We start from the raw sequence: 14,361 nt of genomic DNA, 5'->3' as shown, positions 1-14,361 counted from the left end.
TTGCAAAAGGGGCCAACAACGAATTGCTCATCAGCGAAGTGACTTGGCATAACGAATGACCGAATCTTTCTCTCTGGCATGAAGCATGTCTTCTGTGGCTGGGAGTCTGTGAACAACTCTTGAGTAGATCACTGTAGCAATCTCCAAGTCTCTGTCCAAATCAATACAGACAGGTCCGCCTGTGTCCGGAAGAGCACGAAGAGTATTGCGAGGAACTTGCTCTTGATATAAATGAGAGAAATCCTTGTTCATCTCATACACCTTAGTAGAAAAGGAGGCGTGATGGAAAAACTCAGATCTCACGTGTTGTATATGCAAAAGTTCTGTCTAGCTTGTTGCTCTCTCTCAATGAAAAAAACATCCTACGAAAACTGCTCTAACATGGTCTAGATAGAAGCCAAAGTGGTTTGATACGCACACTCCTCTCTCTTCAAAAGAACCTTGCACGAAGAGGCAGTTGCCTTGCATGTTGTAGTGGACAAAATAATGCAAGAAGCCAAATGGTCAACAAGATTGCGTATAGGCTCCCGCGGGACACTCCAAAGAGATAATAGATTCTCTTTTAGTCTGGGCCGGAGAGTACCTATCAAGGATATGAAAGCTACGGCGAGGAGGCAAGTAGGTTTGTGTAGTAATGCGCAGTGAAAGGGGAGCATGGTTAGAGAGCATTGCCCCCGCTAAAATGGAGAGCTCACCTCCTCGCATGTTGCCTAATCGCCAATATAGAACTTGTCCAACCTCTCCAGAAAACGCCCACCTTGATATCTAAAATTCCAAGAGAGATGCAAAGAATGATGGGTGTGTGTAAATGAAGGCATATTCCAGGCATCCGCTGCTGAGATTGCAAACAAAAATCTATCCCACGTGTCTCCCTCAAAAGTCCGAGTACCCACAACAGGCAGTACATCTACTATCTTCTGCCAAAACATTGAGCGGGCACAAGCATTTGTAGGAGCACGTACAACCATGATCCCAAGCAAAGTATCTACCAGGTGTAATGATAGCCACATAGCACGGCTAGGGACCAATACGCGATGACCATGGGCTGTTCAGAGTTAGCAATTTGCCACTGACAGTCCCATGTACATGTATATGCAAATCACAACACATCATCTTGTGCAGTCTACTAGAACGTCATATTAAAACCATTCGTGTTCCAAGAAACAATGTGCAGATCCTTAAAGTAACGCACGAGGAATCTTCATACATGATACATTGAAAATTTGTGTAGACAAGTGAGCATACATGTGTCCGCAAGTCTGTAGATGCATCGCAAGCCAGCCAAAAAGCTACCTACGATCTCTCTTTTCCTCTTTTTTAGGAGGCACATCTGCATCTGCCATCATATCCCTGTGTGACATAATTGCTCGAGTATGAGAGTGCTTTTGCGATAAATCGTCTGTTCCACTTGTGCACTCCATGGAGAACTCCCATGCCTATGTACAGTGAGGAAAACAGGGAGGCAAAAGCACTACAACTAATTCAAGCAATTGACTGAACGTGTGCAGTCAGGAAAATGTGCAGGAAAAGGTTCTCTGGGATAACACCTAGCCAGGAATGAATGGTGTCACGTGAATGCAAACTAACAAAGGGGGTGACTGTCTCACTTGTCCAAGCGTCTGTCCTCGTAAAGGTAGAAAGATAACATTGGATATTGACAGTTGCCCACCAACGAGGCAGAGCACTGAGACCTGCGCACCAAGTATTACTGCACCTGGAGTGGAACAAGACCAGCACCACCCATCTCAGCGTGATGGAACGCCCAGGTCCGAGGGCTGCAATCCATAAACATATGTGAAATTGGCATCAAAGACGGGCTAAGGGGAAGGGGAACGGGGAACGGGGTAGGGATAGGGATAGGGATAGGTGTCAGTGGGAATGGATCGGCAAAGGTGAAGGGGCGACAATCACAGCGAATTGGTGTGGGTAGGAGGTGGAGGAGACTGAGCCAGAGTGGGCACAGGGGAGTAAGGTCAATGGAGGAAAATTTGTGTCCATCACAAGAGGGGGCATGCCTCTCTATGGGGAACTCAAAGGTTGGGGTGGAGAGGGAGGGTTAGCAATGGCGGGGATAGGCTTCCAAGTTGTAGGAGGGGAGCCCGAAGGAGGGCACTCAGTGACATGGCTCCAGCTTTGGAAGGAACTAGGGAAGTTGCTTGTGAAGAGGCTGGAGTGGGACAGGGCTTTGCTGAGGAACATTTTGTTGTGGGCGAAAGGTGTAGGGGTGCTGAACAGGCTGCCAGCTATCAGTAAGCGGAGAAGATAGCAGATTCCTCAGCCACACAGCAGATCAGCCCAAGCGTTAGCAAATTCCCACCGCAGGAAGACCATTCAGCCCTAGCATTTTTGGATTGCAGTTCAGCCCTTAGCGTTTTGCAGTTCCATCGCGACAAGATCGACAAGTAGACCAGCGTTTTCAGTTTTCAGCAGTCAAGCATCACAGTAGAACCCCCAAACCTCGTTGTTCTCACATTTTCGTAGCAGATCCTCGCCGCACGGTGAGATACATCAAGGTTTACAGTTTCAGCCCGGAAAACGTAGATTTCAGCATCTGCGTTTTCAACACGTCGTCGTTGTATTGTCGTTGTCATTGACATAGAGTTCGAATTCAGCATATAAAGATTTGCAGATTTCAGTCGTCCTCATCGTCGTCGACATCATCGGCAAGTCCAAAGCATTGTAGAGATGTGTGCAATCAATAGTAGACCGCTCTCGCCATAGAGAGTGAGGCCTTCGGAGGAGGGTTTGACAACATTTTGGTGTCGTATTCTTATCTCTCTATCTCTCAGTCTTATCTCTCAGTCTTATGTCTTATGTCGTATTCTTATTCTTATCTCTTAGTCTCATGCACCTTTATTCATAGTGTTCACCACTTTGTTTGTGTCGATTGCACTCTTTCACTAAAGGAACGGAAGGCTCTCCCTTCCGTAAGTAAAAGGAACCCTTGAGCACAGTTCGAAGCACTCATCTTGAGCAAAGTTAAACATTCACTTCCGCTCCACCTTACATTGGTATCAGAGCTTTGGCAGTGTTCTGTATCACTCAAGGAAAGAACCACAAGTATTTTTTTTGCTTGTTGCGGTCGCACTTAACCCAAGTCCTCTTGGGCGTGTCGATTTCTAATTGTGTTTTTGAAGAGTGACAAGAAACCCAAGAAAGAAGGGCTTGTCCAGCCTCCCCTTGTTCCTCTTTTTACTTATTGAGAGCGGATTGTGCACTTAGCGGCCGGCCAATCGACGTGAGGTGGAAAAAAGCAACCTTGGTGTGAGCGCAAGGCCGCTAAGGGGTGCGCCCGCCGGAAAGAGAAGAGCTCGTGTGAAGAGAAGATCCTTCTCTAACACAGATTGTAAGCGAAAGAAGAACCTCAAGAATCTCAAGACTCAAGAATTTTAAGATCCTTAAGAATCCAAGAACCAAGAACCAAGAACCAAGAACCAAGACCCTCAAGAACCCAAGAACCAAGACCCACAAGAACCCAAGTTCCTCGTGAACTTAAGAACCCAAGACTTCAGTGGATGGTCATCATGTGAAGCAGAATGGTCACTTCGCAAGAAGGTGGTGAGCATGGGAGTGGCGAAGAAGAGTTTTCCCCACCAGGAGGTTTTTTCAACCCTGCCCCTTACGCCAAGGATTGCACAAACTTATGGAGGCTTTCGACAAAAGGATGATGGACATGAAGTTAGCAAGCGAAGAAAGAATAGCAGCCATAGAGCGTTAGTACCAAGAAAGAATGGCAGCCATAGCGCGTGAGCACGAGCAAGCACGCTTGGAAGCCAAAGTAAGACGAGCCGAATTGGATCAAAGACGCAGAAAGAGAAGAAAAAAGAAAGGCCGACTTGGAGCGTGAGCGTGAGCGTAAGCAAGCGCGCTTGGCAGCCAAAGAAAGCCTAGCCGACTTTGATCGCAAGTGCGAAGAAAGACGGTTAGCGTATGAAGAACAGAGCGCTCGACACATGAAGGAGATGTTGCGACTGTTTTCTCAAGTGCAGGCAGAGATGCAAGAGATTCGGGACAAGGAGACTCTCTCAGTCTCTTATTCTCCCAAGCATGACACACATGATTTGCATGATAATGATAAGCATGATGATTTGCATGATAATGACGAGCATGATGATTTGCATGATCAAGATCTGATTACTCACAAGCATGATGATTTGCAGGAAAAAGATATGATTGTTCACAAGGATGATGGTTTAGTTGATACTTTGTTTAGTGAAGCTAACCTTATTGCAGATTCAATCAATCTCGAAGAACCGATCTTTGCTCTCCGGTCGAGGTCCAAAGAACCCCCACAAGAAGTATTATGTGTTCGAATGATTAGTCAACACGCATTATTCGAGTGTTTCATTCATGATGCTTTCCTGTATTTTAGTCACCGTCCTTATGTGATCCCTTTTCATAGTCATGACATATTGTATGATGAGCACGATTCACTCATGAATGAGCACGGATGTATGCGGATGATTCATGAAAAGATGAATGTTTGCATTTCAAGGAATTCACATTCTATGTCTCTTCCTTGGCATGACACAGTATTCGAAAGAGCACAAGGAGGATTGAGCATCAAGCATAGGCATTTCCATTATGATTTGCCACAGTTGATTGATTTAGATAATAAAGTCAAGATTCGATTCCATCGTTTGCATGTGTTTGATGAACAGTTTGGCACTCCGTCTATGTGTTCATCTACATTGCATGCACAGTCTTTAAAGAAGACTAGTTTTTTTCCAGTCACTTTACATGGAATGAGTATGTTCATGTTTTTGTGTTGGAAGTGGTTTCAGGAATTTTCAGCCTCGGAGATTCTTGAAGAAGGTAGACGCATGACTATAGATGTAGTGGACGCATTGAAGATGACTTTGTGTTGCTTTCGGCGCGGTCCAAAGAAGAAGGCATTACAGACCTTTATGAAGTTCAAGTATCGCAGGACCCACGCATTAGAGTGGGCCGGCGAAGAGTTCTTTTAAGGATTCTTCCAGACCGTGCTGGCGATCTCCCTCGACGCCATACAGTTCGGTACCAGTACCTCACTTTGAAAAGGAGGGGATGTCACGTGACACATCCAACCCTATGTGTCCGTGGACAAGCTACAGCATGACGAGGGTTCAGTTCAATCAAGTCAGTCTAGAATAGGAAGTGATTTGACACTTTTATGAGTCTGTTCGAAGAGCGTGCATGTCCAGACACTTAGATTAGATGCATATCCTTTGGTTGCACACATCATGATCATGTGATTACCATCAGAACCCATCAGGAGCATTTTTACAGTGCATAGACCTATTTTCCCTGTTTTTGACATTTTTCACTTATTATCTTTAAGTGACTTTTGTTGGAAACTAGGTAGGGCAATTTTTCTAAGCAAGTATATCAAGAAACCTAGCGCTAGCACTTTCTGGTAGAAGAGACAGCAGGAGCACTTGCTCAACAGACAACTTGTCAGCAAGACCAACCCCCGCAACAGACCTAGTATTTTCAGCCCATCTGAGAAGCTAGCATTTTTGCAAGACAGATCAGTCCTGGCGTTTTGTACAACAGATCAGCCCCGGCGACAACAGAAGATAGCAGATTCCACAGCCACACAGCAGATTGGCCCAGCGTTAACAGATTCCCACCGTATGAAGACATTCAGCCCTAGCGTTTTTGGATTGCAGTTCAGTCCGTAGCGTTTTGCAGTTCCATCGCAAGAAGATCAACAAGTAGACCAACATTTTCAGTTTTCAGCAGTCAAGCATCACAGTAGAATCCCCAAACCTCGCAGAACTCACCGTCCCGCAATAGATCCTCGCCGCACGGTGAGATACTTCAAGGTTTCCGTTTTCAGCCCGGAAAACACAGATTTCAGCGTCTGCGTTTTCAGCGCGTCGTCGTTGCATCGTCGTCATCGCTGTCATCATCGACATAAGAGTCAAAATTCAGCAGATAAAGATCTGCAGATTTCAGCCCTTAGCATTTTTAGATTTCAGCCCGTCTCGTCGTCGTCCTCATCGTCGTCGACATCGTCGGCAAGTCCAAAGCATTGTAGAGATTTGTGCAATCATTAGTAGACCGCTCTCGCGATAGAGAGTGGGGCCTTCGGAGGAGGGTTTGATAACATTCTGGTGTCGTATTCTTCTCTCTCTATCTCTCAGTCTCATGCACCTTCATTCATAGTGTTCACCACTTTGTTTGTGTCCATTGCACTCTTTCACTGAAGAAACGGAAGGTTCTCACTTTCGTAAGTAAAAAGAACCCTTGAGCACAGTTCGGAGCACTCATCTTGAACGAAGTTCTACATTCACTTCCGCTGCACCTTACAGAAATTGTCTACATGGCCGCTACATGTCCGACTTCGTATTTTGCAAACTATCATGATGGCATATGTTCAGTTTTACTTGCCGTTGTTGCACTCGCCTCACTTATGTCTCTCATTGCTTATGTCTAGCATTGTATCTCACTTGTGGCGCAGTAGTAAGAAAGACCTCTGTTTGTTGGCAATGGAGAAACTTTGCACTCCGAAGCGTCTTGGGGGGCTGAATAGTTTGGACCTTTGTCGCCATGCATTGGCAAGGAAGGCTATGTTATTGCCTGCTGTTGCACGACAGTCTCAGCCATGGACAATTATGGTTGCTGATCTATGTCAGCACGTTACCACTTCCACCTTTGGTCATTGGGAGACTTTTTTTTGGGAGATTGTGTTTGGCAAGATGGTCGGTTTTATTCTTGGTTGTTTGATCACCTCTGGCTTGCTCTGTGCTTGGAAAGTTGTTACGGATAATCTTTCTTGGCATGGCAGGCAATTCATTGCGTTTGGAAAGCATTCATTGGAGTCGGTTGTTTTCTCTTACCCTGGTTGATCGGTCGCCTCGTCAATCCTACTTCCTCTCTGGTTGTGGCATACGGAGGGTGGATGATGTGGTGGATTCATTTGGGAATTTGCTTACTTTTTCTTAGGCAGCAACACACTTTGGGTTTGGCTTGCATTATCGTCAGATTTGGAACCTGCTTCAGCTTATGCCGACTGCTTTCCTTTTCATTCCGTCGCTGGCCAGTGGATGCCATATACAGGATTGGAATTTATTGGACACTCCTTTGGATGCAATTTTTGCCCGCCATATCTATGCTTCTCTTATGCAGGACTCTTGGGTGGCTGATCACTGTAATGCGCTTTAGGCTTTACACAAATCTGATCAATGGTGGAGATAATTTCTTACTGCTATCTAGAAGTCCCGCTTGCCCCTTAAGGAGCGTCTGTTTCTTTGGCGTTGCTTGCTGGGAGGTTTTCCGGTTGGAAATCTCGTTGCGGTGCATCACATTAGCTCCTCTCGTTGTGTCAGTTACTATGCTGCTGATGTGACTGTCAGACATTTGCTTTGGGATTGTCGTTGCACTAGGGCTTTCCTTCACCGCGTTTCTGCTTGTATACACCTTTGATTTCCCTCGGCAGTTTCCCACAAACTATTCTGGGTTTTTGGCATTCTTCCGACTTCCCTTCAACAATTTGCCATCTTCTTCACATGGGTCAGATTTTGGTCGCTATGATCTCTATGACACCATCACAATCTCTACACGTTTCACCGGCATGAGGCAGATCCTTTTCCCTTGTTCAAGATTTCTCTGAGGCAATCGTTACATTTTGCCTTTGATATTGGGGACATATCCCTGGAAATCTTGCAACTCTTCTATGTTTGGTTTTAACGCTTTCACATAGCAGAACACTTCTGTGTTCCTCTCTTTGTATTTGATCTTTTTGGTGGGTTTTCCTTGCTTTGAGGTTTCCCATTGGTAAATTAATCAAAACAGATTTACTAAAAAAAAAAGTGTATGCATGCGCGTGCGAATACAACAATGAAAAAAATTTGGAAGTTGCTTTCATTGAGGCGGAATTGCATGTAGGCATGCTGGACCTGGGCAGATGGAAATCTCTTGGTTGGGATGGGCTTATTGTTGAATTATTCTCGTCCTTTTGGGACCATTTTGGGAGAAGCAGGAAATCTCCCTCTCTTGGAAAGAAGGGCTGCTCAAGCTATTGCCAAAGCACGCTTTATGTAAGCAGTTCTCTCACTGGCTTTTATGCCGAAGGTCTACAAATTAATGGCCAAAATGATAGTCAGTCGTATTAAAGATTACCTGTATCAAAGTCTTCATCAATCCGAGTATGATTTCACACCTTGTCGGCACATTATTGACAATTTGGCAAATGCCATCATTGGCATGGAATATGTAAAATACACTCAGCAAGATGTATTGGTCATGCAAGATGACATTGAAAAGGCCTTTGTGCATTGGGATTACACTGCAAAAACAATGGAAAGGCTCGGACTTGGGCCGAAGATTTCATGGGTGGTCTTTCTCTTGTATGCGTAGAGCACTTTTGTAGGTTTGTTGGGTGGATCTCTCACAAGCCCTTGGGCTCCGGGGCGTTCAATCAGACAAGGGAGTCCCTTTAGTGCTTTATGTAATTGCTTCTCACCCCTTGCTTTTGCATCTTGAGGCCCTTACTGCCTCTGGCCGCTTGCATGGTCACTCTTTTCTTACCTTCTGGGGAACAATTTATAGGCCAGGCCTATGCTGATGACTCTCTGTTCATGCCTAGGAACCATAAGGAGGATGTACAACAGATTATGCATGCTCTGCACTTGTTGGTATGGTTGTTGGACTGCAAGTCAACTTTTGTAAATCCAAGCTATTGCCTCTAAATGAACTTGATTGGCATAAGCTCCTCTAGCCAGGAGAGATTGTTTCTCCATAGGTCACAGTTCGTCCGCTCCACAGACATTAGATTGGGTACTTCAAAGATTGCAATTGAAGCTAAGCTATTGGAAATCATCAACCTAGCCATTGTATGTGAGTCTCAGAATTGTGCAATGCATTATGATGGCCTATGTGCAGTTCTTTTTATTGCTTTTATCCAGGCCTCAACGGTGCCTTGGGTCCCGTATGTCTTCCATCCTGGAGCATTTTGGCGCACATCCTCCCACAAGAAGGGGTTGCAGCTTTTTATCTATGGATAAGTTATGCACACCTAAGGGATTGGGAGGGCTTAATATTTTGGATCTGCGATAACATATTTTGGCCAGGAAACCCATGCCCTTGCCCGTTTTGGTGGAATAGCAACAACCCTCGACGCTTCTGGTTTCACATTTATGCGGTGGTATTGTCACGTCTTCTTTTGGTCACTGGAACCCTCGTACTGGGATGTCATCTTTGGGCAGCTTGATGGCCATATTGAAGACGTCCAATTATTTCGACTCTTCTTGTTGATTGGAAGGCTATTACCTCGCATTTGTTGTGGCATGGTCGCGAGTCCCCTCAAGGCGACTTCCTCCGGTTAGAGAGCATTCACTGGAGTAAAGCGTTCTCTCTCACCTTGGTTCAACACTCTCTTCGAAAGGCATACTTTCCTTAGCAAAAAGGGTGATTGTTCTGCTTTTTTAGACCTTAAGATTTTTTACACTCCCTTGGGATTAGAAGTAGATATCTATGATAAGTGCCTTGAACCAGAATATGCCAATCTAAATATCATTCGTATGCCTCACATTTCTTCGAACATTTCTGTTTTAGCTAAGTACGGTGTCATTTGCTCTCAACTATTTAGATTTTCTCGTCTTTGTTCTAGTAAATCTGCTTTTGTTGTTCAATCTTGCCATCTTATTTCTTTACTAGCTGAAAACGGATACTCATTCAAAAGAATCATGAAAAACGTTCGTTCATTTTTGCATCGTAGTAAGTTTATTTTTAATGTTTCTTCCTTTGGAATGTTCAAGATAATCAGTAGTAAATTCAATAGAAGTGGGGAGCTAAAAAGCCCACTAATTGTTTGACTTAATAACACCTTATGTTGTTGTTTTGATCTTTAGCGCTTCTAGTATTTTTACTATATCTTGACAAATGCTAGCCTTTATCATGGCTGAGTATGCCCATCACCTTCGGAGGGCGATAGAAACTCAGCTCGTTGGTTTTGTAGAGTACGTTCAAAGCATGAATGACCTCTATATAAACCTGCACCTACTCTTGGGCACTGACGACGTGAGTAGGGATGTCATAGCTGTTGTCCAAGCTATGCATGATAAAGGTGATAATCTTATTCTTCCTGTTTGGACAAGCAGCGAAGTTGAGATCACATATTGTCAAGTTTGGTTCTTTGCTCTTCGTAGGTTTGTAGTAGTATTCATTTTTCGATTTCTAAGATGTCTTATCCTTTTTTGCTTAAAGTTGAGTACTTGTTTTCAGCCAAGTAAGTTGCGTCAACTTATTTTACACATGCCTTTTCTAAAAACATTTTTAAGTTAATAGTGTTTTGTTTTATCTAGTTTTGTTTCGTAGCAAAAAAAGTGATTTAGTTTGTTTGTTCGTTTGTTTTTGTTTTTCTTTTCTTCTCTTGTGTCCCTTGCTTTTTTAGTTTTATGAGGCATTGCCGCATTTGCTTTGGAATTGCCGCTTCTCTTTCATCAGGCGAGTGTCCTTGGCTTTGTGCCTTTGCTTCCCCTCCGGAATCTTTCACAGACGCGGTTCTGGATTTTTGAAGTCCTCCAACCGCCATAGTCTCCGTTTGAGGTCTTCTTGTCATATCTTGGGTTGTGTGGGCCATATGGCATCAACGTAACATTCAGATGTTTCATGCCATGGAAACTGACCCTTTCCTGTCAAATTTTCGCTTGGACAAGCGCTACACTTTGCTCATGATGTGGGAGACATCTCTCTTAAGCTCATAGGATTTACTTTTGACTGTTTCTAGTTTTTGGAGCCTCATGGAGCTTCGTTTTTTGTTCCTCCTTTTTATTGTGGGTTTTCCTCGGTTTAAGGTTTCCCACTTGTAAAGTCAATGAAGACTTACCAAAAAAAAAAAAGTGTGTTGTGTGAATAAGAAGGGGAAACTCGGAATAATCTTTCTATCACTCGAGCGTGGTAGATTGGTTACCTAGTTCCCTCGTGAATAACACGGCTTGATTTCAAGACATGCTAGATATATCTTTGAGATCTATGGGGATGTTTTCTATGATGTTAAAACTTCTCTTCTTCTTCCTCTCTCTCTCTCTCTCTCTCTCTCTCCCAAATGGCTTTTAGTAAAGAGCATTTTCTTCACATTGCTGATGATGGATATGATGAATTTATTTTACGGCCGAGATACATGAATTCACACCTCTCATAGGGGCTTCGATGTATCGTAGGACAGCTTAGCATCCTCTCCCATCACCTGAAGATAGGACAGGTAAATATAGTTCAGTAGCTCTTGAGGACCTACGCTGTGCACCAATCGTGTAGCTAGATGCACACACAAGAAAGTCTACTTTTGCCTTGTGTGAATGTACAGCGGCAGAGAAGCAATCCCTCTCCTTTATATCAGACCATATGAAGATGATGTAAAGGTTTGGTCTCCTTTGTCATTTGATAGTTGTGACCCTGCTCTTCGTTTGAGTAATGCTTCTGTAATTGGCCCTTTGTTGGTGTTGCTGGTACAGGTTGATCGTGGAATGCTGGGATGAGAATGCTCATAAGAGGCCGAATTTTACGGATGTTATTGATCTGTTGGAGCAAATAAAGCCTTTATGTGAGAAGAAGAGTTTTTGGAGGCGCATGCTTAGATCACCTAAAAAATCTCTCAGCTTCAGGTCGCTGAGTCTCCAGTAGGGGGGGCAGAGAATATATGCTTCATCCGAATTTTTGTCCAATTTGCATTGCAAATTTTTGCTTGAGCTCGCAAACAATAAACAGATCAGGTATCCTTCCATCTGTAGTTGTTTGGAGATTTCCTAGTATTTTTCCTCTCTCTCTCTCTCTCTCTCTCTCTCACACACACACACACACACACACACACACACACACACACACACACACACACACACACACACACACACACACACACACACACACACACACACACACACACACACACACACACACACACACACACACACACACACACGAACGCGCATGCACACGCGCTTAAATGGTTAAACTAGCGTGTCTTGATAACTTTGGAGTCAATTCACACACCTTCATTAAGTACAAGTAGGATTATAAGTAATAATGGTATTTACTTGTATATTTCGAATTAAGTGTCCAGTAAGTCATCAACAATAGTTAAGATGTTTTGAAAATTTAGTTGATTGCCAAATGAATTGTCCTGTTGCTGCCGCCACTCTTGCTTCGACGTCTATACTCTAGTGCTGTTTTATAATTCTTGGCACGAATGATTTTAAGAGGTTAGACGTTCATGAAGTTGAAATTGATCTCATGTAGGAGCTCAAGCTTGTCCAATGTTCGAGCAAACATTGTGTCCCTTGCCTTTTACATAAACATAATATTTTGACATCTATGCAAAGTCCTCCCGTTTCCTTGTTCCATTATGCATAGTAAGGTATCTTGTTGTAGATGCTATACTTTGTGAGCAAGGCATGGTTTTCTACACATGTTGGCTCTTTTGTGACTAGTTCTAGATGTATGCATTTATATTTAGGTCAATTGGTAGCTTGTGTTGTAGATATCATATGGCTATCAAAAACTGATCGAAAGGCTCCTTTGTCTGTGCCATTGTGGCTATCTTCATTTTTTTTCCTATATCTATTTGGAAGTTTGTGCCCTTCAGACAAATAAATCAGGATGTTTTCGCGTAAAATAAAAAGTAGGTAGTGTTGGAAACACATCTGGAACATGGAACAGAGTATCCACTAAATTAAAACAGTGCGCAATGAAAATTGGTGCTCATTATATCTGAGGTTGCCTCGAACAGTTAGTTATTGCAATTTTGTTACAGAATTTTGTGTAGGTTTTAGAAATGGACAACAACAAAACCATAAAGTCGTGGGTTTGAATTGGGTCTAGCCACTGAATGGGTGAGCGCCGTACCCAATCGGCCAAATGTACTTAGTAGGGGGAAGGGTGAAAGTCACAAATATGATTGCTCTTTCGCTGAAACATTCAACACCCTTTGGTTAGGGCGTTCGAATCAAATCAAATACAACCCCAAAACCATAATTGGAAGATGATGAATGATATGTCGATATCGAGATCAAAACTTGATAAAGCAAATGAGCGCAAGTAGTACTTTTTGCCAAGGTGAATTCGAGTACACTGATAATTAGATCAAATTGATGTGCATGATACTGAAGTCCCAATTAATTTTCAACTATTGTAACAATTATGAAGCGATACAGATCCAATAAGAGTTACAAGCGATAAAGATGATGTCTATTAGTGTGGTTAAGTATTAGATACAATAAGTGTGGATCTCTTGAGCATCCGGACATTGCACAATTTTTATCTTAGAAATTTAAAGCAATGTAAATGGATTTAGGAGTGTGTAAATGGGATTCGTGATTCTCAACTTCATTTTCAAGAGCATATCTAGTGAGAGTTCATTTGGTATATGTTTATGAAAATCCTTGAGCTTCTTCATGCTTATGTAATTTGGTTAACAGTAGTTAGTGCTTTTAATTCTCTTGCACACTGTCTCCATTACTTTCTATGTGCCAAATTTTTGAGAATCTCTAAAGTTTGTCGATGTTGTAACTTTGTCTGTTGTGGCAGCTAGGTTTGCTTATTATTTACTAGAGGTATGTACAAGAGAAGTAAAAAGTTGAGAGATTTAAATCAAGGTCTGCTACCTAGATAACCAAAGGGAAGTGTCTTTGGGATATGCACATTATTGTAGTACAATATTAGCAAGGGAAGTATAAACAAAGTGTTGAAGTGATTATTTGCTAATGTATATAAGAATAAGAAAAAATCAGATATAAGGGTAGCAATAAGGGAAGCTTGTCTTCTTATCGCCGTCCACTCAAGGTGTAGGAGTGGGAAAAAAAGACTATTTAATGTACATGTTCAATGATGGGACATTCTATGTGTCCATAGAAATGCATGAAAAACAATATGTTGTGAAAAAAAGTAGTTTTTAGGGGTCTTTAGAAAGGTGTAGGGTATGCATTTACAAGTTAACACGTGTAAGAAGGGTTTTTGTTGTTGAGAATATGTGATCTCATCTTAATGTGTACCATATGTGAGTGTAGGACTCTACTACATTCCACCATGGTTAAGTTAATAGACTTGACTCTTATAGTCATCTCTTTTAGTATGAGTGACATGGCTTAGTGTTGGGACTATGGGCTTTGTCCTATGATGATGTGTATCTCTTCTATCCAATTCGGATGTATAAGTGGCAAAGAACCATGTGTTAGCATGTGGAAAAGGTACCTAAGGTGTGGGTAACCATGGGAGTCATTACTAGAGGGTGTGGACTCACTTATAGTTAGTTAATTGACTCTTAAAGTGCCTTGAAAGGTCACCCATGAGTTTGCAAGTTGGATGGGTTGATTTGGAGCTTTTGTTTTATGTCATCAGTGATGCTAGATGAATTGCCTTGGCTAGCTCTATATAATAATCTTT

General features: G+C 42.8%; 1 protein-coding gene across 2 annotated transcripts in view; it reads left to right on the top strand.

Moving 5' to 3' along the window:
* LOC147455129 (integrin-linked protein kinase 1-like) overlaps positions 1-12,116 on the top strand; it is a 103,322-nt gene extending 91,206 nt beyond the window's left edge. For both annotated transcript variants that reach the window (XM_086513961.1, XM_086513962.1), the window contains one exon: positions 11,439-12,116. In XM_086513961.1, coding sequence (XP_086370087.1) covers positions 11,439-11,607 — 169 coding nt within the window. In that variant the 3' untranslated portion in view covers positions 11,608-12,116. The remainder of the gene's footprint in view (positions 1-11,438) is intronic.
* The last annotated feature ends 2,245 nt before the right edge of the window (positions 12,117-14,361 follow it).

This window comes from Adiantum capillus-veneris, chromosome 6 (genome assembly GCF_014529385.1).
Source record: "Adiantum capillus-veneris isolate H3 chromosome 6, ASM1452938v2, whole genome shotgun sequence".
NCBI lineage: Eukaryota > Viridiplantae > Streptophyta > Polypodiopsida > Polypodiales > Pteridaceae > Adiantum > Adiantum capillus-veneris.
The sequence above is the reverse complement of the archived record's forward strand: the minus strand, read 5'-3'. Positions and strand labels throughout refer to the sequence as shown.